Source organism: Salvelinus fontinalis, chromosome 20, assembly GCF_029448725.1.
Source record: "Salvelinus fontinalis isolate EN_2023a chromosome 20, ASM2944872v1, whole genome shotgun sequence".
Taxonomy (NCBI): Eukaryota; Metazoa; Chordata; class Actinopteri; order Salmoniformes; family Salmonidae; genus Salvelinus; species Salvelinus fontinalis.
In genome coordinates this window covers 31,001,356-31,028,842 of record NC_074684.1, presented here as the reverse complement: position 1 = coordinate 31,028,842, position 27,487 = coordinate 31,001,356, and the positions used below count along the sequence as shown (strand labels likewise).

At 38.6% G+C, this 27,487-nt stretch overlaps 1 protein-coding gene across 1 annotated transcript in view; it reads left to right on the top strand.

Annotated features, from left to right (window-relative positions):
* Positions 1-27,487, top strand: part of lin28b (lin-28 homolog B (C. elegans)) — a 65,407-nt gene that overhangs the window by 19,501 nt on the left and 18,419 nt on the right. The window contains 1 exon segment of the mRNA XM_055873483.1: positions 4,405-4,595. Within this exon segment, the coding sequence (XP_055729458.1) occupies positions 4,405-4,595 (191 nt within the window).

The window sequence follows — 27,487 nt, the reverse complement described above, 5'->3', positions numbered from 1 at the left end:
GATTAGTATTGGTGGTGATGTCTTTTAGTAATTTGGTTAGTATTGGTGGTGATGTCTTTTAGTAATTTGGTTAGTAGTGGTGGTGATGTCTTTTAGTAATTTGGTTAGTAGTGGTGGTGATGTCTTTTAGTAATTTGGTTAGTAGTGGTGGTGATGTCTTTTAGTAATTTGGTTAGTAGTGGTGGTGATGTCTTTTAGTGATGAGGTTAGTAGTGGTGGTGATGTCTTTTAGTGATGAGGTTAGTAGTGGTGGTGATGTCTTTTAGAGATGAGGTTAGTAGTGGTGGTGATGTCTTTTAGTGATGAGGTTAGTAGTGGTGGTGATGTCTTTTAGTGATGAGGTTAGTAGTAGTGGTGATGTCTTTTAGTAATTTGATTGGTAGTAGTGGTGATGTCTTTTAGTAATTTGATTGGTAGTGGTGGTGATGTCTTTTAGTAATTTGATTAGTAGTGGTGGTGATGTCTTTGTAATTTGGTTAGTAGTGGTGGTGATGTCTTTGTAATTTGGTTAGTAGTGGTGGTGATGTCTTTGTAATTTGGTTAGTAGTGGTGGTGATGTCTTTGTAATTTGGTTAGTAGTGGTGGTGATGTCTTTGTAATTTGGTTAGTAGTGGTGGTGATGTCTTTTAGTAATTTGGTTAGTAGTGGTGGTGATGTATTTTAGTAATTTGGTTAGTAATTTGGTTAGTAGTGGTGGTGATGTCTTTTAGTAATTTGGTTAGTGGTGGTTATGTCTTTTAGTAGTTTGGTTAGTAATTTGGTTAGTAGTGGTGGTGATGTCTTTTAGTAATTTGGTTAGTAGTGGTGGTTATGTCTTTTAGTAATTTGGTTAGTAGTGGTGGTGATGTCTTTTAATAATTTGGTTACTAGTGGTGGTGATGTCTTTTAATAATTTGGTTAGTAGTGGTGGTGATGTCTTTGTAATTTGGTTAGTAGTGGTGGTGATGTCTTTGTAATTTGGTTAGTAGTGGTGGTGATGTCTTTGTAATTTGGTTAGTAGTGGTGGTGATGTCTTTGTAATTTGGTTACTAGTGGTGGTGATGTCTTTTAGTAATTTGGTTACTAGTGGTGGTGATGTCTTTTAGTAATTTGGTTACTAGTGGTGGTGATGTCTTTGTAATTTGGTTAGTAGTGGTGGTGATGTCTTTTAGTAATTTGGTTACTAGTGGTGGTGATGTATTTTAGTAATTTGGTTACTAGTGGTGGTGATGTCTTTGTAATTTGGTTAGTAGTGGTGGTGATGTCTTTGTAATTTGGTTAGTAGTGGTGGTGATGTCTTTTAGTAATTTGGTTAGTATTGGTGGTGATGTCTTTTAGTAATTTGGTTAGTATTGGTGGTGATGTCTTTTAGTAATTTGGTTAGTAGTGGTGGTGATGTCTTTTAGTAATTTGGGTAGTAATTTGGTTAGTAGTGGTGGTGATGTCTTTGTAATTTGGTTAGTAGTGGTGGTGATGTCTTTTAGTAATTTGGTTAGTATTGGTGGTGATGTCTTTTAGTAATTTGGTTAGTATTGGTGGTGATGTCTTTTAGTAATTTGGTTAGTAGTGGTGGTGATGTCTTTTAGTAATTTGGGTAGTAATTTGGTTAGTAGTGGTGGTGATGTCTTTTAGTAATTTGGTTAGTAGTGGTGGTGATGTCTTTTAGTAATTTGGTTAGTAGTGGTGGTGATGTCTTTGTAATTTGGTTAGTAGTGGTGGTGATGTCTTTGTAATTTGGTTAGTAGTGGTGGTGATGTCTTTGTAATTTGGTTAGTAGTGGTGGTGATGTCTTTTAGTAATTTGGGTAGTAATTTGGTTAGTAGTGGTGGTGATGTCTTTGTAATTTGGTTAGTAGTGGTGGTGATGTCTTTTAGTAATTTGGTTAGTAGTGGTGGTGATGTCTTTGTAATTTGGTTAGCAGTGGTGGTGATGTCTTTTAGTAATTTGGTTAGTAGTGGTGGTGATGTCTTTGTAATTTGGTTAGTAGTGGTGGTGATGTATTTTAGTAATTTGGTTAGTAATTTGGTTAGTAGTGGTGGTGATGTCTTTTAGTAATTTGGGTAGTAATTTGGTTAGTAATTTGGTTAGTAATTTGGTTAGTAGTGGTGGTGATGTCTTTTAGTGATGAGATTGACGTCTTTATTGTCAAGAAGCACAAAGGTTTGTCCTCACCAAAATGGCAAAATAATAATAATGTATAGTGAAATCTCTGAACTACGGTGCTGATCTGATCACTTTGAATTAATTGGTAGGATTAGATCTATTTTATAGTTTACAGTACTTTAAGTAAAATGTGACCGTAATTTTAGAGATGCAGTTGTTTTAAGTATTTCAATTAACCATACAGTTTTACATTTATTGATTTCAATGGGTTATCCCAAGATGTGTCTGTGTATAACAGAAGTATTTGTTTCTATGTTATGTGAAAACAATTAGTGTTAGAAATTATGCAAACTGGTATTTTAGATATTTTTTTTTTTTTAAATGTGAATATATTTAGAAAACTCACTGAATTAGAAATGATAAAATCTATTGAAATAATTGAGTGGTTTAGAGATTTGAAGTATATCATTTACTTGGATATTTGGACTGCCTTTTTGCCCCTCCCACTTGTACAATTTCATTGGTTGAGGGAAATTGCTGTCTTTTTCAAGCAATAAATTAAATGTAAGATTACTGTAGTGATTTTAAATAATTGTTAGATATATCATCAAAAGGTCTAAATATAAACTAGGACAGTTAGTAGCTGTTACTAGTGGCATAATAATGACTGATTTTAATGTATTAAAATCATTAGTAGATAATGAATTAATGTTAATTAGTTAATAGATATCACATTTTCCATTTAGAAAGCTTCAGGGTATGTGAGATGATAAAAACACCATTATAAAGATATTCAAGCTTCTATAATAGCTTTGTGTTATTAATTCTAAGCAACATTTTGTGTGAAATTAAATGTATTATAGCAAATATACACGTATAAATCTATTCCAAAAATGGGTTAATTCATAAAGAAATTCCTTGTTTCATCTTTGAAGAAATTAACTGTAATAACTTTAGTGCAGCTATTATTTATGTCTTTCCTATTGGTTTCCAAAGATAAAATTTAACTAATAATATTTATATCAAAGATTATAACAAAATAAAGCTATACATTGGACCAGATTTATTATATTTTCATGAAACATGAACATGAAATGATTGGTAACACTTTATTTGGATAGTCCATCTGTAGGTGCTCTACTGACTATCAGTAACATTTCAACTAACTATCTACTAACCCTAACCTTAACCCTTATTCAAATACTAACCCTAAACTTAGCGAGCAGTTCCTTATCAACAGATAGATAGTTTGTCAAACTAACAATCTGTAGAGGTTCTACAGATGGAAACTCCAGACCATACAAATAAAGTGTAACCAAATTATTATTATTATTATTATTTTTTTTTTTTACCGTTATTTTACCAGGTAAGTTGACTGAGAACACGTTCTCATTTGCAGCAACGACCTGGGGAATAGTTACAGGGGAGAGGAGGGGGATGAATGAAATAGTTTTATATGCATGAACTTAAATGGTTTATAGTCCTATTTTGTCTTACAGTTTTATCTTTTGAACTTGTTTACCATAGATAAACACAAGCAACATTTGCACTGTTGTAAATGACTTAGTAAAGCTAACCCAAATAGTAGCCATTCTTCCCAACTGTACTCTGTTTACAGAATCATTCAGCCTCTCTCTCTCGTGGCAACATGCTTGTTTGAATAGCTCTTCATAGGCCTGCATACTGTTGGCTTGCTCTGACAGTCCTTCAACAGCATGTATACATTTTGATGGTGTGTGTGTTTGTTCCCCTCTGCTAAATTTGGTTATGCGTCGGGTGCGATCCGTAAAAGATACATGATATCAGTCATTATGTTGTTGTCAAATCAAACGTCTTTGATTTATATGTAGCCTAGTGTTTACGTAGTAACCAGATGAATAATTTAGATGGAACTGATAAAGACAGATATTTATTGTGTAGAGGGAAGTGACAGCATTGGGTGCGAAACCCTATTCCCCCCCCCCCCCCCTCTCTGTCAGAAGGAAACTGTCTAAGTGAGAACTAAAATGGGAGGGATGAGGAAGGGATGCACCTAAACTACCAATTTTTCGATTTAATTAAAAAAAAATTGTCATTTGATAAGGATGAACATTGACAATGACTGGAATTAAATAGTTGACATTCTAAAGGTTTGCTATAAATGCTAGCCCAAAAATCATTAATTGTAACAGTGCAGTGTTTCTAAAGAGGGGTGGTCTGGATGTAATTGTAATTACATGGTAATAATTCAGTATCTTTTAAAGGATGGTCTGGTCGGTATAATTCAAATTCCATGGCAGCATTTCTTAAAGGGCCGGTGTGTTGATTTTTTTTCCTCCACAGAGTAAACTGGTGATGGAGGGCTTCCGCAGCCTGAAGGAGGGCGAGCAGGTGGAGTTCACCTTTAAGAAGTCCTCCAAGGGCCTGGAGTCCCTGTGGGTGACGGGGCCGGGCGGGGGACCGTGTGCGGGCAGCGAAAGGAGACCCAAAGGGAAGGTCCCGCCCCAGAAGAACCGCAAACCAAAGGGAGACCGGTGAGTACAAGAGCAAAGCATGCTGAGAAGGCTCTGACTGACAGGAAGTACAATGTGGATGGAGCTTTGCTGCACAGGATTTTAAAACGACATGGGCGAAATGGCTGTTACTTTGGGAAAGACCAGGGACCTCACGATATGATATTATCATGATACTTAGGTGCCGATATGATATGTATTAAGATTCTCACGGTTCTATATGTTTTGCGATTTGATTCTGCAATTCTATTGTCATTTGACGTTCCAAACATATTGCTCACTATATGTCTGCTGCAGAGAGACGAGAGATAGCATGATATAATTAGTTTTGATCAGTCATGGAAATAAGTGCTGAAAACATGTTTGCTCACTATTTAAAAAGAACACGATATAGGATATAGGTACAGCTGACTAGCTGTGTTGCTTTATTTGGTTTTTGAAACCAGGTTTGCTGTTCACTTGTGCTATATAAGATGGAAGGGAGTTCCATTCAATCATGGCTTTGTATACTACTGTACTTTTCCTTTAATTTATTCTGGACGTGTGGACTGTGAAAAGACCCCTGGTGGCATGTCTGGTGGGGTGTGTGTCAGTGCTGTATGCAAGTCACGATACAGATGTAACCGTATTGATCCCCCCCATCACTACTGCTACTGGAAACCAACATTAAAGTAACGTGGACAACAAAGAATTAAAAAGGCTAAACTGATTTGTTAACATTTAAAAAGTAATCTGTTGATTTACGCTCAAATTTTACTGACGAAAAAACAACCGTTTTTAAAAAACCCACGAAACACATTTTTGTTGTTGATGGGTATTAATATGGAAGAAGATTTTAGTATTAGCCTTACAAATCTGTATGTTTCTGCCTTCATCAGTTGGATAGTTATCAGGGGGCTTAGATTGTAGATTTAACACAGATCTAAGTACACGGCGATTGCCATGGTTATTCAGCTTGAGTCATGCATTGAATAGGGCACTTTTCCCGCTATTCAAAGTCAATTTATCACCTTCCACAATCTTAAAATGGTGCCTGGGTAGGTTTGTGAATCTTAATGCATTTTACTGCAGGCATTATGAAAGGGGGCGTTTTGACTATCTGAATACTGTCTGTGGTGTTGAGCTGGACTGTTACAAGACTTTCAGGAGTAGTGAACGTTAAATGTGAACTCTTTCCCGACATCAACATTTTTAACGTCTTGTTTAGTCCCCAAGGCTTATATGGAACTCACTGAAATAGTTTGATGGTTGCTGTATCTGTGCTCTACATCCTCTGCCCCTCTTCTACTGAGAACATGCAGTTCCTCCTCCATGTGTCAGAGCACCTGGTGCTGCACTGAACACACAGAGACGGACTGGGATGGAGCTATATGTGGCTGCCATCGTGGGAGGCTACTTCACATAGTTACAGTGTACATTAAAGCCAAAATCTGGAGTTTGTGTATCCACTAGCAGTAAGCTGAGGAATGGGGGCTGGAGAAATGTAACATAACTACTTTCAAATTCATACACGCAACTCAAGTTATTCGTCAAGAATCAATGAATATAGGGCAGGCTGTCATCAAAGGACCATTGAACAAGGAAATATCCCAGAATATTCCTTAATTAAAAAAAATTAAGCTGTGTGCCTTTAACGTTTGCGATCTCAAGGCTTATGTAATTCTTTCCCTACAATGGATGTAAGATGTACAGAGCCTTGAGAAAGTATTCATACCCCTTGGCTTATTTCATATTTAGTTGTTACAACCTGAATTCAAAATGTATTAAACTGATTGTTTCTCTCACCCATCTACACACAATACTCCATAATGACATGGAAAACAATTAAATACAGATCTAACTTACATACAGGAAGTATTCACACCCCTGAATCAACACATGTTAATCACATTTGGCAGTGATTACAGCTGAAAGTCTCTTGAGCTTTGCACACCTGGATTGTACAATATTTGCACATTATTATTTAAATTTTTCAAACTCTGTCAAGTTGTTTGTTCATCATTGCTAAACAGCCATTTAAGTCTTGCCTTAGATTTTCAAGCCGATTTTTAAGTTAAAACTAACTAGTCAGTACAGATCCAGGTTCGATCCCGGGCTGTGTCGCAGCCGGACGTGACCAGGAGACCCATGAGTCTCAATTGGCCCAGCGTCGTCCGGGTCAGGCCTGCTGGAATGTCCTTGTCCCATTGTGCTCTAGTGACTCCTTGTGGCGGCCATGTGCATGCACACTGATTTCGGTCGCCAGCTGTACGGTGTTTCCTCCAACACATTGGTGCGGCTGGCTTCTGGGTTAAGCGAGCAGTGTGTCAAGAAGCAGTGCGGCTTGGCAGGGTCGTGTTTAGGAGGAAGCATGGCTCCTGACCTTCACCTCTCCCGAGTCCGTACGGAAGCTGCAGCGATGGAACAAGACTGTAACTACTAATTGGATATTACATAATTGGGGAGCTAAGGGGTGGAAAGTACCGCACCCCCCCCCAAAAAAAATCTAATCAAATTTGATTTGTCACATACTCCGAATACAGGGAAATGCTTACTTACAAGCCCTTAACCAACAATGCAGTTAACCTCTCTAGGGTACGTGAGACGGTAGCGTCCCACCTCTTCAACAGCCAGTGAAACTGCAGGGCGCCAAATTCAAAACAGAAATCCCATAATTAAAATTCCTCAAACATACATGTATTTTACACCATTTTAAAGATACACTTGTTGTAAATCCAGCCACAGAGTCCGATTTCAAAAAGGCTTTACGACAAAAGCAAACCAAACAATTATGTTAGATGAGTGCCTATTCACAGAATAACACATTTTTCCAGCCAAAGAGAGGAGTCACAAAAAGCAGAAATATAGATAAAATTAATCACTAACCTTTGATGATCTTCATCGGATGACACTCATAGGACTTCATGTTACAGAATACATGTATGTTTTGTTCGGTAAACTTCATATTTATATCCAAAATCTGAGTTTACATTGGCGCCTTACGTTCAGAAGTTGAAAAACATCTTTTGATTTTGCAGAGAGCCACATCAATTTACAGGAATACTCATAATAAACATTGCTAAAAGATACAAGTGTTATGCATGGAATTTTAGATCCACTTCTCCTTAATGCAACCGCTGTGTCAGATTTCAAAAAAGCTCTATGGAAAAAGCAAACGATGCAATAATCTTGAGTCGGCGCTCAGAGCCCAATCAAGACACAAATATTTCCGCCATATTATGCAGTCAACAAAAGTCATAAATGGCATTCTAAATCTTCACTTACCTTTGCTGATCTTCGTCGGAATGCACTCCCACTTCCACAAGAAATGTTCATCATTATAGCGCGTTTGGTAAACAAATCCAAAGTCACGAAGCGCGTTCACTAAAAGCAGACGAAATGTCAAAAAGTTCCGTAACAGTCAATAGAAACATGTCAAACGATGTATTCAATCAATCTTTAGGATGTTAAGATAAATCTTCAATAATGTTCCAACCAGAGAATTCCATTGTCTTCAGAAGTGCGATGGAACAGAGCTCCCTCTCATGTGAACGCGCATGGTCAGCTCATGGCAGACCTTACTCATTCCCTTCTCCTTCGGCCCCACTTCACAGTAGAAGCATCAGACAAGGTTCTAAAGACTGTTGACATCTAGTGGAAGCCTTAGGAAGTGCAACATTACCATTATCCTACTATCTTCAATAGGAGCTGAGTTGAAAATCGACCAACCTTACTTTACTCTGGGCATGCTTTTCATCCGCACGTGAAAATACTGCCCCCTACCCCAAAGAAGTTAAGAAAGTGTTAACGTATTTGCTATTTTTTTTTATAATTAATGAGCAACAATAAAATAACAGTAGCGAGGCTGTATACGGGGTACTGGTACACTGTGCGGGGTCACCGGTTAGTCGAGGTAATATGTAGGTAGAGGTAAAGTGACTATGCATGGATAATAAACAGAGTAGCAGCAGCGTAAAAATTGGGGGTGGGTTGGGGACAAGGCAAATAGTCCGGGTAGCCATTTGATTAGCTGTTCAGGAGTCTTATGGCTTGGGGGTAGAAGCCTTTTGGACCTAGACTTGGCGCTCCGGTACCGCTTGCCATGCGGTAGCAGAGAGAACAGTCTATGACTAGGGTGGCTGGGGCCTTTGGCAATTTTTGGGGGCCTTCCTCTGACACCGCCTGGTATATAGGTCCTGGATGGCAGGAAGCTTGGCCCCAGTGATGCACTGGGCCGTACGGACTACCCTCTGTAGTGCCTTGCGGTCGGAGGCCATGCAGTTGCCATACCAGGCGATGATGCAACCAATCAAGATGCTCTCGATGGTGCAGCTGTAGAACTTTTTGAGGCTCTGAGGACCCATGCCAAATATTTTCAGTGTCCTGAGGGGGAATATGCGTTGTCGTGTCCTCTTCACAATTGTCTTGGTATGTTTGGACCATGATAGTTTAGGTGATATGGACACCAAGGACCTTGAAGCTCTCAATCTGCTCCTCTACAGCCCCATTGATGAGAATGGGGGTGTGCTCGGTCCTCCTTTTTCTGTAGTCCACAATCATCTCCTTTGTCTTGATCACGCTGAGGGAGAGGTTGTTGTCCTGGCACCACATGGCCAGGTCTCTGACCTCCTCCCTATAGGCTGTCTCATCGTTGTTGGTGATCAGGCCTACCACAGTTGTGTCATCGGCAAACTTGATGATGGTGTTGGAGTCGTGCTTGGCCATGCGGTCATGGGTGAACAGGGAGTACAGGAGGGGACTGAGCACACACCCCTGAGGGGCACCTGTGTTGAGGATCAGCATAGCATATGTTGTTACCTACCCTTACCACTTGGGGGTGGCCTTTCATTGTCTCCAAGTGTCTGTGGAAAGCAGGCTGAACCAGGTTTTCCTCTAAGATTTTGCCTGTGCTTAGCTCTATTCCGTTTCTTTTTATCCTAAAGAACTCCCTATTCCTTGCCGAGGACAAGCATACCCATAACATGATGCAGCCACCACCATGCTTGAAATTATAAAGAGTGGTTCTCAGTGATGTGTGGTGTTGGATTTGCCTCAAACATAGAACTTTGTATTCAGGACATGAAGTCAATTTCTTTGCCACGTTTTTTGCAGTTTTACTTTATTGCAAAAAGGATGCATGTTTTGGAAAAAATGTATTCTGTACAGGCTTCCTTTTCATGCTGTCATTTAGGTTAGTATTGTAGAGTAACTACAATGTTGTTGATCCATCCTCAGTTCTCATATCAAAACCATTAAACTCATGGTGAAATCCCTGAGCAGTTTCCTTCCTCTCCGGCAACTGAGTTAGGAAGGACGCCTGTATCTTTGTAGTGGGTGGGTGTATTGATACACCATCTAAAGTGTAGTTCATAACACCATTCAAAGTGTAGTTCATAACTTCACCATGCTCAAAGGGATATTCAATGTGAACGTTCGCCTCATTCTGAGATCCTGAGTGCTCTGGAGCAAGTTTTATTATGTATAAAATGGAAGAAGTTTGGAACCACCAAGACTCTTCAAAGTCTGCTTTTTTCTTCTTTAGGCTTGCCATATCAAAGGGATTGAATACTTACTGACTCAAGAAATTTCAGCTTTTCATTCTGAATTTGTAAAAAAATCTAAAAACAATTTCACTAACATTATAGGATATTGTGTGGAGGCCAGTGACACAAAACCTAAATGTAATAGATTTTACACTCAGGCTGTAACACAAAATGTGGAAAAAGTCAAGGAGTATGAATACTTTCTGAAGGCACTGTATATCTGCATAGACCAAATCAATGTGTGATTGATATAGCTTTCTGACTATCCAATCCCTCTCTTAATCAGGTGTGAAAATAATTAAGGTTTCCTCTTTAGTAATAAAATTATCTGCCGAAAGGGTTCCCTGGATGTTTTACACCAGTGAATAATTCAGTATAATTGGGGCTACTTTGTGGTTGGTTATCTCCATGGGGATTTGGAAGGGGGGCTACTTTGTGGTTGGTTATCTCCCATAGTGATTTTTATTGTGTTGAGGATGGGAATCTGTGTTGGTTGGTTGGTAGCAGGTACTTAAGTTTGATTATACCTCTTGTTCTCTGCTGCTTAAGCCTTACCGTATTCTTCCACGGGCTGGACAGAACTAGAACTACAACCATACTTGAACACATCAGTGTATAAGTCCTGCGTTCCAAGTATCTGTCCTTTCTCTTAAAGTGTGCACTTGTTTACTTCCCTTCGTGGATTTAAAAGGAAAGGACTGTCAAAAGAAATATAGTGGAAACTCGTCACACTTTATTTGGATAGTCCAGGTAGTCCGTGTATAGATGCTCTACAGATGGTTGATAGTATGATCATCTGTTGACAAGCAACTGCTTTATAAGGTTAGGGGTAGGTTTAGAGTAAGGGTTAAGTGTTTTGTGTTAGTAGTTGAAATGTTACTGACAGCCATGGGAAGATGAGTTCAAGTCAAAGTGCCAGGGTTAGAGGTTCCAAAATCATTCTATGAATCATTCAACGCAACAAGCTGTTGTAAATTTGGCTCGCATGCTGCCCAAATTGTGGCCTTCCTGACTCTTAAGAGCCTGTGATAAATCTTAATCCACAGGTATTTTTTAGAAGCTATTGATCCTCTGTAGCTAAATGATGCACTCTTATTTTATTTATGTAGGTTCATAAATAGATGGTCTTTAGAGCATCTACAGATGGACTATCCAAATAAAGTGTTACCGGAAACTCTGTTTAGCCCATACTTTCATCAATCAAATGCTTTAAAATGCATGGGGAGGAGTGCACAAGTACAAACATTGAGAGAAGTGACATACAGTTCTTAGTTCTTGCACTAAAGTTGCCAGTTGATATCATTAGATGCCGAACTGTTAGACAACCCTAACTCATTATACATCAGTATAATGTTAGGGGTTTAGGATATGCAGAGAGGTGCTATATTATGGTGGCAGGTAGCCTAGCATTTAAGAGAGTTGGGCCAGTAACCGAAAGGTTTCTCGTTTTTAAATAAGAATTTGTTCTTAACTGACTTGCCTAGTTAAATAAATAAATGAATTAATCCCCGAGCCGACTAGGTGAAAAATCTGATGTGCCATTTAGCAAGACACTTAACCCTAATTGCTCCTGTAAGTTGCTCTGGATAAGCTAAATTACAAAATAAATAAAGATTTGCAGTTTAACGTTGACTCAAACTAAAGGAATATTTCACCACTCAATCCATTTTAGGTGAAACAGTAAACCAAAGTTGAAAATAGGTATAAATGACCTCTCGGCAATTGAGTTAGTCACATAGGATTTATATGGTCCTGTTTCAGCTCATATCTGTCAGAAGTTATGTGGTTGCTGTGGTTACTTTCTGGTACTCACTAAGGAGAATTGGGATTTGGTCATTTAACCTTCTGAGCAATAACTGTTGCTTGTTTTGCTCCATACAAATTAGGGTTGCAAACTTCTGCTAACTCTCCCAACAATCCATGTTTCTACCTGATGGGAATCTTTTAACCGGGACTTCTGGAAAACCTAGGAATTTGTGGAACGTTTTTACAATCCTAACCCCATTAATAAAGGGTACAATAATTTTACCATCACCAATTTATCTTGGCACATATAAAATATAAAGAGTTTATTCTCAACACTCATAAGAGTTAATTTAACACTAAAACAGTGTTTACTTTCAGTGTTAAATTTACACTGACACATTTGCTGTCACCATGAATTCATAACGGAATAAAAGGAGAATAAGCCATATGATGCCCTACAAATGTTTTGTCATTGCACCAATCCCAGGGAGGAATATTACGGATGGTGTGTCCACACTTCTCTGAGGAGGCAAGGATATATGAGGCGGTCTAGGCTATATTTAGGTCAAGTCCCGAATGGCACCCTATTCCCTATATACAGTAGTGCACTACATTTGACCAGATTCATATGGGCCCTGGTCAAAAGTAGTGCAGGAATTGGGGGCCATTTTGTATTACCGTGGTAACCACCACAAGCTCCTTAGTAACCCACAAGGTCCCAGTGAAGTGTGTCTAAACCATTTCATAGCTCGGTAAGAGCACATAATGGGAATATTGAGATGACATGATCTTATTGCTTAACTAAACAAGATGTCAATTCCTGTTTAAGCCTGTTTGGTTATTGAATTGGGAAGCCAACAATTGTTTACAGACAGATAATTTCACAACTCACTATATCACAATTCCAGTGGGTCAGAAGTTTACATACACTAAGTTGACTCTGCCTTTAAACAGCTTGGAATATTCCAGAAAATTATGTCATGGCTTTAGAAGCTTCTGATAGGCTAATTGACATAATTTGAGTCAATTGGAGGCGTACCTGTGGATGTATTTTAAGGCCTACCTTCAATCTCATTGCCTCTTTGCTTGACATCATGGGAAAATCAAAAGAACTCAGCTAAGACCTCAGAATTTTTTTTTGTAGACCTCAACAAGTCTGGTTCATCCTTGGGAGCATTTTCCAAATGCCTGAAGGTACCACGTTCATCTGTACAAACAATAGTACGCAAGTATAAACACCATGGGACAACGCAGGCGTCATACTGCTCAGGAAGGAGACGTGTTCTGTCTCCTAGAGATTAACGTACTTTGAGGCGAATAGTGCAAATCAAATCTCAGAACAACAGCAAAGGACCTTGTGAAGATGTTGGAAAAAAGTATGTATGTATGTATGTATGTATGTATGTCCACAGTAAAATGAGACTTATATCGACATAACCTGAAAGGCCACTCAGCAAGGAAGAAGCCACTGCTACAAAACCGCCATAAAAAAGCCAGACTACGATTTGCTACTGCACATGGGGACAAAGATCTTACTTTTTGGAGAAATGTTCTCTGGTCTGAATAAACAGAAATAGAACTGTTTGGCCATAATGACCATCGTTATGTTTAGAGGAAAAAGGGGGAGGCTTGCAAGCCGAAGAACACCATCCCAACCGTGAAGCACGGGGGTGGCAGCATCATGTTGTGGGGGTGCTTTGCTGCAGGAGGGACTGGTGCACTTCACAATATAGATGGCATCATGAGGTAGGAAAAGTATGTGGATATATTAAAGCAACATCTCAAGACGTCAGTCAGGAAGTTAAAAGCTTGGTCGCAAATGGGTCTTCCAAATGGACAATGACCCCAAGCATACTTCCAACATTGTGGCAAAATGGCTTAAGGACAATAAAGTCAAGGTATTGGAGTGGTCATCACAAAGCCCTGACCTCAATCCTACAGATAAAATTTGTGGGCAGAACTGAAAAAGTGCTTGCGAGCAAGGAGGCCTACAAACCTGACTCAGTTACACCAGCTCTGTCAGGAGGAATGGGCCAAAATTCACCCAACTTATTGTGGGAAGCTTGTGGAAGGCTACCCAAAACTTTTGACACAAGTTAAACAATTTCAAGGCAATGGTACCAAACACTAAGTGAGTGTATGTAAACTTCTGACCCACTGGGAATGTGATGAAAGAAATGAAAGCTGAATTAAATAATTCTCTAGTATTATTCTGACATTTCACATTCTTAAAATAAACTGGTGATCCTAAGTGACCTATGACAGGGCATTTTTACTTGGATTAAATGTCAGGAATTGTGGAAAAAATCAATAATATATATTTATATTATTGATTTATTAGTACCAAAAGTTTTAAAGTTGGATCAAAGACATTAGTGTTATTCATCCTCAATTACAATCCTCATATAGGGAGCTTTCTCGAAGTTGCATGGAACACAGTTGGTGCATTGTATTGAAAGACATTATGGCTTGGGAAAACAACAGTTGACATTCTATTGCATTGATTCTCAGACACAATCGATGGTGAGCATTAGAAGCTAGCCTTGGTGCATTTGGTTGAGTCTTTAAGATCACTGTTAAAGACCAACAAATAAAGAGCACAGCAGCAGAAATGTTTTAAAAGAATGCTGCACTTAAGGAAGGATGTTGAGATGAACCGTTGGGAGATCTGCCTGTCTCTCTCATAAAAAACTATCTGCCGATCAAGGGTCAAGTACATTTAAATTCCAAATTAACTGCTGAGAAAATTGAATTGAAAAAGGCAATGCTATATAAAAAAAAAGGCAATTGCGTGATACAAACTCCATACCCAATTCAATAACCAAACAGGCTTAAACAGGAATTGACATCTTGTTTAGTTAAGCAATAAGATCATGTCATCTCAATATTGCCAGCAGCATACCATCCTGCATACCACTGCTGGCTTGCTTCTGAAGCTAAGCAGGGTTGGTCCTGGTCAGTCCCTGGATGGGAGACCAGATGCTGCTGGAAGTGGTGTTGGAGGGCCAGTAGGAGGCACTCTTTCCTCTGGTCTAAAAAAATATCCCAATGCCCCAGGGCAGTGATTGGGGACACTGCCCTGTGTAGGGTGCCGTCTTTCAGATGGGACGTTAAACGGGTGTCCTGACTCTCTGAGGTCATTAAAGATCCCATGGCACTTATCGTAAGAGTAGGGGTGTTAACCCCGGTGTCCTAGCTAAATTCCCAATCTGGCCCTCAAACCATCATGGTCACCTAATAATCCCCAGTTTACAATTGGCTCATTCATCCCCCTCCTCTCCCCTGTAACTATTCCCCAGGTCGTTGCTGCAAATGAGAACGTGTTCTCAGTCAACTTACCTGGTAAAATAACGGTAAAATAAAAAAATAAAAAAATAAATAAAAAAAATTGTTGGAAAAATTACTTGTCATGCACAAAGTAGATGTCCTAACCAACTTTCCAAAACTATAGTTTGTTAACAAGAAATGTGTGGAGTGGTTGAAAAACAAGTTTTAATGACTCCAACCTAAGTGTATGTAAACTTCCGACTTCAACTGTGTATATTATAGTACCAGTCAAAAGTTTGGACACACCTACTCATTCAAGGGTTTTTATTTTTACTATTTTCTACATGGTTGAATAATAGTAAAGACATCAAAACTATGAAATAACACATATGGAATCATGTAGTAAGCAAGTTTAATAACTGAGATTCTTCGACGTAGCCAACCTTTGCCTTGATGACAGCTTTGAACACTTGCCATTCTCTCAACCAGCTTCATGAGGTAGTCACATGGAATGCATTTCAATTAACAGGTGTGCCTTGTTAATTTGTGGAATTTTTCTTAATCCGTTTTAGCCAATCCGGTGTGTTGTGACATGGTAGGGGTGGTATACAGATAGGGTTGCAATGGGTCGGACACTTTCCGGGAAATTTCCGGAAATTTTCCATGAGAAGTTATGCCTGGGAATTTTGCTTAAATTCATAAAAAAAGTTAGCTTGTAACAGTGAACCTTTTTTGTGGGATACACATAAAGCAATTCTAGGTCTTGTGGCATATTTTGGTTAAACTATCCCCAATTCAATGGAATTGCAACCCTCTGCATGCACAGTGCATTCTTCCATTACATTTACATCTGATTCTCAAGATCTTGCACACTAATGAGATGCTATTGAGCCCACACTACTACATTGTCTGAGCCAAGGACTACATGCTTTCTGGTAAGTTTTGATTACAATACTGGGTGGGGTGAATATATTTTATGACACACAATTTTTTTGTTAACTAGTAAATAGTAGCCTACAGCAAAGTGTGTCAATCATTTCTAACTTGTTAACAATTTCTGCAAGAATGAATGGAGAAGAAAAATGCGCCTGTGTTGCAAAGAATCCCGTAGGACGTAGACGGCGGACGTAAAGGTAATGGCGGACTGAACGAAGTTATGTAGAGCACCTCAAGATAAAACATAATATTCGAAATATCTGCTAAATTAGACTAAAATATTAGCACTAAATAATCTGGTGGGTGATAACCTTCAATCTGGATAATAACACAAAACAAATCCTAAGACTAGAGACATTTATCGACAAATATTACAAAAACAAGCAACACCCAAACATGACGGAGAATAAGACTGGGGAACCGAATCAAAAACGAAAACGTGACTCCTCAACCGACACGGATGATCTAATATTCTCAACACCAGCAATGGTAAAGGTCGAAACCGATCTGTTAAAATCAATAAATGACAAACTGGGTATACTTGAATTAGTTAGTAAAGATATAAAAGACTTGAAGGCAAGCCTAGAGATGAGTGATGAAAAAGCTGCGACATTGGAGAAGGAAACACGCGCTAAAAGGGACGGTCAATAAGATTGAAACCGAAATGAATGAATTTAAAAAGGAGAACAACGTTCTGAAAGAATGCTTACTGGACATACAAACTAGATCCATGAGAGAGAATTTGGTACTTACAGGTATCCAAGAGAAAGAAGGAGAGGTTCCTGAATCTGTAGTTAGAGAGTTCCTTTTTGCAGCGCTTCAGATTCCATGCGAAGTTATCGATAAGATCCAACTTGAACGTGTACACCGCCTCGGACAGAGAGGGCAGAGGTACGAACGCCCAATCGTTGCCAAATTTGCTTAATTTAAAGATAAAATAATGGTTAAAAGCCTGGGTAAAAGACTTGCTGGGACCAAAATTGTCATGAATGATCAGTTTCCGAAAGAAATTGCAGAACGGCGCAAAGTTCTGTATCCAATTTTCAAAGAAAATAGATTAAAAGCGAAACGAGTAGCTCTCGTCGTGGATAAACTATATATTGATAACCAGTTGTTCAGAGACACAAAGATTACTCCATGGTTATTTTAAAAATTACAAAGTTCTCATAGATGAGGAAAATAAACACAATTCAAGCCCGGTTACTGATTGTAACAATACAATACAAAATATAGCTTTTCTATAAATCTTCACATATAACTAATTGAACACAAGCACTATTTCTACATAGTGAAGATAAAAACTAAGTAAACAGAAGGCACAGTATGTGTGGATGGTGTGGTGTGTGTTTATTTTTATTTGTTATGTTTGGAAAGTTGAGTGAGTGAGTAATGAAATAGTTGCATATCCCAGAGCCAGTGTATTGCTGTGGGCCGGGTATGAGAGGGCTTTCAATGTTGTTCAAATGATGGATATACTTTTATAATGAATTATACGTCTTCTTTATTTATTGTCCTATCATGGGGAACTACATTTTTAAAATAAATTATATCTAATTATTTATTATCCTATTTTAATGGTACGGTCCATGGCCCTATACCCTAGACACCCACATGAATGGCCCAGATACTAAGGAGAAGTCCCTAACTGTTTTATGTGCGTGCTGTAAACGGTCTGTATGCAGCCAAAATGAGGACAGGGACCATGAGCAGCACTGCCCCCTCAAGATTCTGAGCCTGCTTGGCAGGGTTGGTCCTGCAAAGCCAAAGCCCCCTAAAGGGAGAGCATAATAAACAAGGAAATTCTCAAAGCTGCTAATGAGATCCTTGACGACCTTGTACCTAGCCGGTGGGGATTCCGGTGGGGTGCCCCCACCCAGGCAGTGGCAGTGCAGGCAACACTAGCTGCAGTAACCCATGGGGAGGGGGTCACACTCGGACATTCAGAGAGGGGGTATATTATTGTGGCCCTGGTGGCACGAAACCAATCGGACTGCATGGAGATGCTTGGGAACATGGTCAAAATGGATGACCGTATTGTGGGTGTTTCAGGAAGAAGGTGTACATTTGACCTCCATCATCTAGGATGTGACAATGGTAAATAAATCTCTACATTTATGCTCATTTTTTGCGCGGTCTTGCAGGCCTTCTCATGCAGCTGCAACTGCAAGTACATTTGTAAATCATGACCCATCTTGAGTTGGGCTCTGGGATGGTGCAATTGTTGAGAGGGTGAGCTTATGGTTGTGTGGGGGTAAGGGCTGAATGTGTGTGGGTGTATGTGTGTATCCCACAACTGTTGCGAAGGAAGAAGTAAAAGATGTTCGGGACTATAGAGGATGATTCACAGCAATATGTAATAAAAATCGAGGTGAGGGCGATGGAAATGCATTTGGCAATGGATCTGCTTCGGTTCGGTGGATGGTGCTGTGTGCACTTTTCGAAGGATGGATCCCAGTCGGTCTGGGGCTGTGCGATGCGGGGGGTCGGGGGTGGTCTGCCGGGCATTGGGATGACAACCCAACTCGAGATGGGGGCTTTTGGCGGGTGGAATAGTGGGGACCAATTGGAGGATTGCTTAGTGGAGATGCAAATGTCATGGTACAACTATATAGACACTCAATCATTATGTTACTTTTTAATAGGACGTTTACAAACATATTTTGATAAAAATAATTGAAAGGTGTATCTCATTATGGTAAGTGGTGAAATAAGTATAGCCAGTTACAATTGTAATGGCTTAGCAGATAATAAGAAAAGACGATCAGTATTTACCTGGCTAAAAGAGAAGGATTATAATATCTACTGTTTACAGGAAACCCATTCGACAGTTTTAGATGAAGTTTTGTGGAAAAAGAACTGGGGGGGCAAAATATATTTCTCCCATGGGCAAAGAAATTCAAAAGGGGTGATGGTTTTAATTAATAATAACTTTGATCCAAATGTGCAACTTGTCCAAACAGATCCTCAAGGTAGATGGATTATTTTAAATATGTTATTGGACAATAAACATATGGCTTATTAACCTATACGGTCCGAATAATGATGATCCAAGCTTCTTTGACAATATATATAAGAATGTATCAACTCTACAAGCAACACTAGACTCTATTATTATAGTGGGAGATTTTAATACGGTCTTAAATACCTCTATGGACCGGAAAGGAAATCACACTACAAACTATCACCCTCAGGCACTTAAGGAAATCAGGAATGTCATGGATGTATTGGAATTAGTGGATATATGGAGACTTAAATACCCTGACCTAGTGAGATATACATGGCGGAGGCTTAATCAAGCTAGTCGCCTTGACTACTTTCTTATATCATTCTCTCTGGCACCAAAAGTTAAAAAGTGTTTGATAGGGGACAGAATGCGGTCGGACCATCACATAATTGGCATATATATTACTCTTACAGAATTTCCACGTGGGCGAGGATATTGGAAATTTAATCAAAGCCTACTAGATGATAAATTGTTTAGAACTAGGACAGAAGAATTTATAACTGACTTTTTTAGACATAACATAGGTACAGCAGATCCCCATATTGTATGGGACACTTTTAAGTGTGCCTTTAGAGGCCATGCAATTCAGTACTCATCTATAAAACAAAAGAAATTTCGATCAAAAGAGTCCATATTAACAAAGGAAATTGAAGGACTAACAGTACAGTTAGATAACAATAAAAACGGTACCATAGAGGCACAGAATAAGTTAGAGGAAAAACAAAAAGAAATGGAGGAACTTATTCAAGAAAGATCCAGTGTAATATATTACAAAAATAAAGCGAACTGGATGGAATATGGGGAAAAATACACCAAATTCTTTTTCAATCGTCAATATAGAAATGCTACCAAAAAAAACGTATTAAAACTTGTTACAAATGATGGAGTCACGCATGATTCACCAAATGATATTTTGAAAGAGGAAGTAAAGTACTTTAAGAATATATTTTCGTTTCAGGCTCCTCCATCTCCACTAACTGAAACTAATTGTATGGATTTTTTCCCTAATAATAATGTAAAATTAACATCTGTACAGAAAGACTCATGTGAAGGCCTAATTACAGAGGAGGAACTACTTGATGCAATTGGGGCCTTTAAGGATGGGAAAACTCCAGGACTGGATGGCATACCAGTGGAAGTATACAAACATTTTTTTGATATACTCAAAGGACCATTATTATCTTGTTTTAACCACTCCTATATAAATGATAGATTATCAGACACGCAACAAGAAGGTGTGATATCATTATTACTGAAACAGGACCCAAGTGGTATATATAAAGATCCAGTCCATTTAAAAAATTGGAGACCTCTTACACTTCAGTGTTGTGATGCAAAAATCCTAGCAAAATGCTTGGCGCATAGAATAAAAAAAGTTGTCAGATATTATTCAACCTAATCAGACAGGTTTTTTACATGGACGATACATTGGAGATAATATAAGGCAAGTACTGGAAACAATGGAACACTATGAAATATCGGGGACACCAGGCCTAGTTTTCATAGCTGATTTTGAAAAGGCTTTTGATAAAGTACGACTGGAGTTTATATATAAATGCCTAGAATATTTCAATTTTGGGGAATCTCTTATAAAATGGGTAAAAATTATGTATAGTAACCCTAGGTGTAAAATAGTAAATAATGGCTACATCTCAGAAAGTTTTAAACTATCTAGAGGAGTAAAACAAGGTTGTCCACTATCGGCATATCTATTTATTATTGCCATCGAAATGTTAGCTGTTAAAATTAGATCAAACATTAATATTAAGGGATTAGAAATCCAGGGCCTAAAAACTAAGGTGTCATTGTACGCTGATGATTCATGTTTTCTTTTAAAACCACAACTAGAAACTCTCCACGGCCTCTTAGAGGATCTAGATACATTTGCTATCCTCTCTGGATTAAAACCAAATTATGATAAATGTACCATATTACGTATTGGATCACTAAAAAATACACATTTTACATTGCCATGTAGTTTACCAATTAAATGGTCTGACGGTGATGTGGACATACTCGGTATACAAATCCCAAAAGAAAGAAATGATCTCACTCCAATAATTTTTTATAGAAAGTTAGCAAAAATAGATAAGATCTTGCTACCATGGAAAGGAAAATACCTGTCTATTTGTGGGAAAATCACCCTGATTAACTCTTTAATCATATCACAGTTTACTTATTTGCTTATGGTTTTGCCTACACCTAGTGACCTGCTTTTTAAATTATATGAACAAAAAATATTCAATTTTATTTGGAACGGCAAGCCAGATAAAATTAAAAAGGCCTATTTATATAACGAATATGAATTCGGAGGGCAGAAATTATTAAATATTAAAGCATTAGACCTCTCACTAAAGGCATCAGTCATACAAAAGTTATACTTAAATCCAAACTGGTTCTCTAGTAGATTGGTACGAATGTCTCATCCTATGTTCAAGAAGGGCCTTTTTCCCTTTATTCAGATTACACCTGCTCACTTTCGGTTGCTTGAAAAGGAAATAATTTCCAAAATATCTTTATTTTTTAAACAAGCCTTAAAGTTGGTTGCAATTTCAGTTTAATCCACCTGAAAGGACGGAACAAATAGTACAACAAATCTTGTGGTTAAATTCAAATATAGTAATTGATAAAAAAACTGTATTTATCGAAGAAATGTTTAAAAAAGGTATAATTTTTGTGAATGATATCATAAATAGGACTGGTGGAGTAATGTCACACATGCAGCTAACACAGACATATGGAAATGTCTGCTCTACCCAAAATTACAACCAATTAATTGCGGCATTACCACAAAAATGGAAGAGGCAGGTGGAAGGGGATAAAAGTAAGGAACTTGTATGTCGGCCTTATATTAAAGAACATAAATGGTTAAAGAAAAGTGTGATAAATAAAAACATATACCAATTTCATTTAAGGACCAAAAAACTTACAGCTGTGCCATATAAATTGCAAAATAGTTGGGAAGAGATTTTCGATGTACCCATTCCATGGCACATGGTTTATGAATTGATACGCAAAACAACGCCGGATTCAAAACTTCGAATTTTTCAATTTAAATTATTGTACAAAATTCTTGCAACTAATAGAATGTTATATATATGGGGGATACAATCTTCCCAGCTCTGTAGATTCTGCTGTGAGGAGGCAGAGTCATTAGACCATTTATTTTGGTATTGTCCGCATGTAGCTCGTTTTTGGTCACAGGTCCAGGAATGGTTGAAGAATTGCAACATTTGCGTAGAACTAACGCTACAGATAGCAATACTGGGGGATTTGAAAAGCCATAGTCAATCAATCAATAATATAATAATTATTTTAGCAAAAATGTTTATTTTTAATTTACAATCCGTGGAAGCTATGAGAATAGGAAGATTCAAATCTTTTGTGAAGCATCACAGCACAGTTGAAAAATATATGGCAAATAAAAATCCGAAATGGATGATGTTGGAAGATAGATGGGAAAGGTTGAGTGGAGCTGAAGGGTGGGACTAATAACAAGATAAACAATGTAGGGCATACGGGATCTGTGAAATGTGTATAGGTGCGGAGCTATTGTGAAATAGCACAGTTACAAGTGGAAATCAAACTGGATGGACAACAGAAATAGAGGAAGGACTAAGAACAAACAAGAGAGAACTATTATAAAGTAGACTGTGTCTGTAAAATGTGTATAAGATGTATAAATTGAAGGTAAAAACAGAAATGTTTATCAGTTTACTCCAATTGGGGGATCGGTGGTAGGGTTTGCGGGGAATAATAATAAAGGTATACTCTTTAAAAAAAAGTATGTATGTCTATGTAGGTATGTGTATGTATATATGTGTATATGTATGCATACGTGAATGGATATATATATTTACCCCAAAAAATATGGGGGATTGGAAATGATGCAGACAATTACATTGGAAGCAACATTCTTTCCGCAATATTAAGCTGATCCACCCCCCCCCCCAAAAAAAAAAACCAATAAAAAAAAAAACATAATAATAAAAAAAAAACCATTTCTGCAAGTTAGTTTTTGCTACCATGTGGGTTTTAGCTTTCTTGAGCCTGCTAACGGAGGAGTGTTAATAACTTCTTGCGAATATAGGGGGTGCTGTTTCGACTTAGCATAAATCGGTCTCCAGATTAAACGGCTTCCTACTCAATTCTTGCTCGTACAATATGCATATTATTATTATTATTATTGGATAGAAAACACTCTCGTTTCTATAGCCGTTGGAATTTTGTCTCTGAGTGAAACAGAACTCCTTCTACAGCACTTTTCCTGACAGGGAGTCAGATTTCAGAAATCTTGGCCCCTGATCTGGGGTCGGTTTTAAGGTCCCTGTAAATGCTATGAGGATACAAACACTGCTTACGTCTTCCCCTGGATGTCAGTACGTGGTGACGCTTTGAATGGAGTCGATTGCGCAATCAGGGCCTGTATAAAAGAGCACAAGGTGGAAGTAGCGTCCTTTTCCTGCTGCGCCTGACGCACGATGGACATCGGACCTGCTCTCTTTCCAAGCTTTAGTTTAGCCAGTAATATTTCTCCGGTCATGTTTTTACTCGTTATAGGTGTTAAAAACATCATAAGGTAGTTAATTTAAACCGTTTTATAGCAATTTATATCCGTTTAGTGCGATTTTGAGGCATTTCTTTCTGATGCACTTTGAACCGCTGGGCACGTTTCCAATTCATGCCGAACGTTAGTGGTCATTTCGACATGGCAAGAGGACATCTTTCGACCAAAAGACGATTAGACCGGAGAAAGGATTCATTGCCCAAGATTCTGATGGAAGAACAGCTCATAGTAAGAACAATTTATGATGATAAATCGTGTTTGTCGAAAAATGTTAAACGCTTATGCCGCCATTTTGTTTGATATAGCTTCGCTTGACGCAACCTGTATTGAAAAGTAAGGATAATTAAAAAAATGTAATTCAGCGATTGTATTAAGAATTAAATTGTCTATCAATCGCTGTCCACCCTGTATTTTTTAGTCAAGTTTATGAGTATTTATGTATAAGACTAGATCACTGTCTAATATGGCGCCCGACATTTTCTGACCAGCTGGGCTACTTTTCTCATTGTCTAACCATGATTTTGGTGGCTAAATATGCACATTTTCAAACAAACTCTATATGTATGTTGTAATATGATGTTACAGGAGTGTCATCTGAAGAATTCTGAGAAGGTTAGTGAAAAAATTAATACATTTTGGTGGTGATAATGCTATCGCTCTTTTTGCCGTGAATCAATGCTGGGGTAATGTTTGCACATGTGCTATGCTAATATAACAATTTATTGTGTTTTCGCTGTAAGACACTTAGAAAATCTGAAATATTGTCTGGTTTTACAGGATCTGTGTCTTTCAATTAGTGTATGCTGTGTATTTTTAAGAAATTTTTATGATTAGTAATTAGGTAATACACGTTGCTCTCTGTATTTTTTCTAGTCGAGTTGTGATGGTGGGTGCAATTGTAAACTATGATTTATACCTGAAATATGCACATTTTTCTAACAAAACCTATCCTATACCATAAATATGTTATCAGACTGTCATCTGATTAGGTTTTTTCTTGGTTAGTGGCTATCAATATCTTTATTTGGCCGAATTGGTGATAGCTACTGGTGTTGAGAAAAAATGGTGGACAAAGAAAAATTGTGATTTTTGCTAACGTGGTTAGCTAATAGATTTACATATTGTGTCTTCCCTGTAAAACATTTAAAAAATCTGAAATTGTGGCTTTATTCACAAGATCTGTGTCTTTCATTAGGTGTCTTGGACTTGTGATTTAATGATATTTAGATGCTACTATTTAATTGTGACGCTATGCTAGCGATGCTAATCAGTGTGTGGGGAGGGGGGGGGGGGGGGGGTGATCCCGGATCGGGGTTGAGAGGCGTGAAAAGTTAATTCACCTGTTTCCATACATGTTTTATTTTAAAACATTTATCTTACAAAGGACTTGTTTAATTTAACTGCGTAACTATTTATCTGTACATGGAATTGTATTTGTTAAAAAAAAAAATCTTCTAATCTTTACAGGACAATGCCACAGCACTATCTGACGTGTGGAGACATTTCACTGCAGCTAATGTAGAATGAAAAGCTGTGTACATTTGCAAATACTGTGCCAAATCATATGTGAAGAATGCAACAAAGATGCAGAACCATCTGGCCAAGTGCATAAAGTTCCCTCAGCGCTCACAACAAGCAACCTCTGACAAAGGTCCCTCTACTTCTATGTGAGGTGAAAATGATGAATCAGACACCTTATCGATAGAAACAGCTCATGGTCCTCCTGGAATCAGACGTTTTTTTGACTTAATGGAGGAATGCAGTCAGAGAAATGCTGATGAATGTCTTGCTCGAGCTGTGTATGCAACTGGTTCACTTCTGATGCTCACAGGCAATGTGTATTGGAAGAGATTTCTGAATGTTCTTCGCCCAGCATACACCCCTCCAACCAGACATGCTTTATCGACTCATTTGCTGGATGCAGAGTTCAAGAGAAGGTCAAGCAAATCATAGACATTTACATTTAAGTCATTTAGCAGACGCTCTTATCCAGAGCGACTTACAAATTGGTGCATTCACCTTATGACATCCAGTGGGACAGCCATAGAGAAAGCAGACTGTATTGCAATCATCTCTGATGGGTGGTCAACTGTTAGTGGGCAAGGAATAATTAACTACATCATCTCCACCCCTCAAACCAGTATTCTGCAAGAGCACAGACACAAGGGACAACAGACACACCGGTCTCTACATTGCAGATGAGCTGAAGGCAGTCATCATTGACCTTGGACCACAGAAGGTATTTGCACCGGTGACAGAATGCTGCGAACATGAAGGCTGCTTGGTCTAAAGTGGAGGAGTCCTATCCTCACATCACACCCATTGGCTGTGCTGCTCATGCATTGAATCTGCTCCTCAAGGACATCATGGCACTGAAAACAATGGATACACTCTACAAGAGAGCCAAGGAAATGGTTAGGTATGTGAAGGGTCATCAAGTTGTAGCAGCAATCTACCTCACCAAGCAAAGTGAGAAGAATAAGAGCACCACATTGAAGCTGCCCAGCAACACCCGTTGGGGTGGTGTTGTCATCATGTTTGACAGTCTCCTGGAGGGAAAGGAGTTTCTCCAAGAAATGGCCATATCACAGTCTGCCGATAAGGACAGCCCCATCAAGAGGATCCTCCTGGATGATGCGTTTTGGGAGGGAGTGGTAAGCAGCCTGACACTCCTGAAATCTATAGCAGTAGCCATTGCATGGATTGAGGGGGACAATGCCATTCTGTCTGATGTTCAGACTGCTTGCAGATGTAAGAAATCCGTACTGCCCTGTCTTCTTTACTGTTGCTCCAAGCAGAGGAACCTGCAGTTCTGAAATGCATCAAAGGATAAAGACTTCTACCTGAAGCCCATAAACGCCGCAGCGTACATGTTGGACCCCAAGTATGCTGGCAAGAGCATCCTGTCTGGTGCATAGAGCAACAAGGCCTATGGTGTCATCACTACCGTGTCTCGCCACCTTGGCCTGGAAGAGGGCAAGGTTCTTGGCAGTCTGGCAAAGTACACTTCCAAGCAAGGGCTTTGGGATGGAGATCCAATATGGCAGTCGTGCCAACATGTCTCATCAGTCTCCTGGTGGAAGGGACTTTGTGGATCTGAGGCTCTTTCCCCTGTTGTCTACATCATCCTCCAAATCCCACCAACATCAGCCGCCTCAGAGCGCAACTAGTCCTTGTTTAGGAGCACACACACCAAAGCATGCAACAGGCTGACCAATACAAGGGTTGAACAATTGGTGGCCATCTGGGCAAATTTGAGGCTTTGAGCCTGACAAGCCATTCTCAACAAGGTTGGAAAGTGACAGTGAAAATGAGGCCTCAGAGTCTGATGTTCAAGAGGTGGACATTGAGGAGGTTCAGGGAGACATGGAAGCCAACCAAAGCTTTAGTTTCTAAACCATCATTATACAGATGTATGTCAAAAACGTTTTTGGGAGGTGCGATGGATCATTGGGTATCATTCAATATTCCCTTTTGTTCAGTGAAATCATCCCATGTGAAGAGTCAACTCATATTCTTTTAATTAGTAAAAAAAAATATATATTGGAAGGATTTAATCATCTGCAATTATGTCTCCTTATGATAAGGTAAAAGGTTTATGTTTCTGTCTCCATATTTATTATATGGTAAATATATCCAATGCAAGAAACATCTAAATTTGAGTGGTATTAATATTAATTAGCATATATTCCTGTTAATTCCCACGGAAAGTGTCCACCTTTGAATATTACCCAAAATGTACAACCCTATATACAGAAGATATACACTGGCATTAACATCTGCCAGTGTATGTAACCAATAACATTTGATTAACAGGTGTGTCTTAAAAGTTAATTTGTGGAATTTTTTCCTTCTTAATGCATTTGAGCCA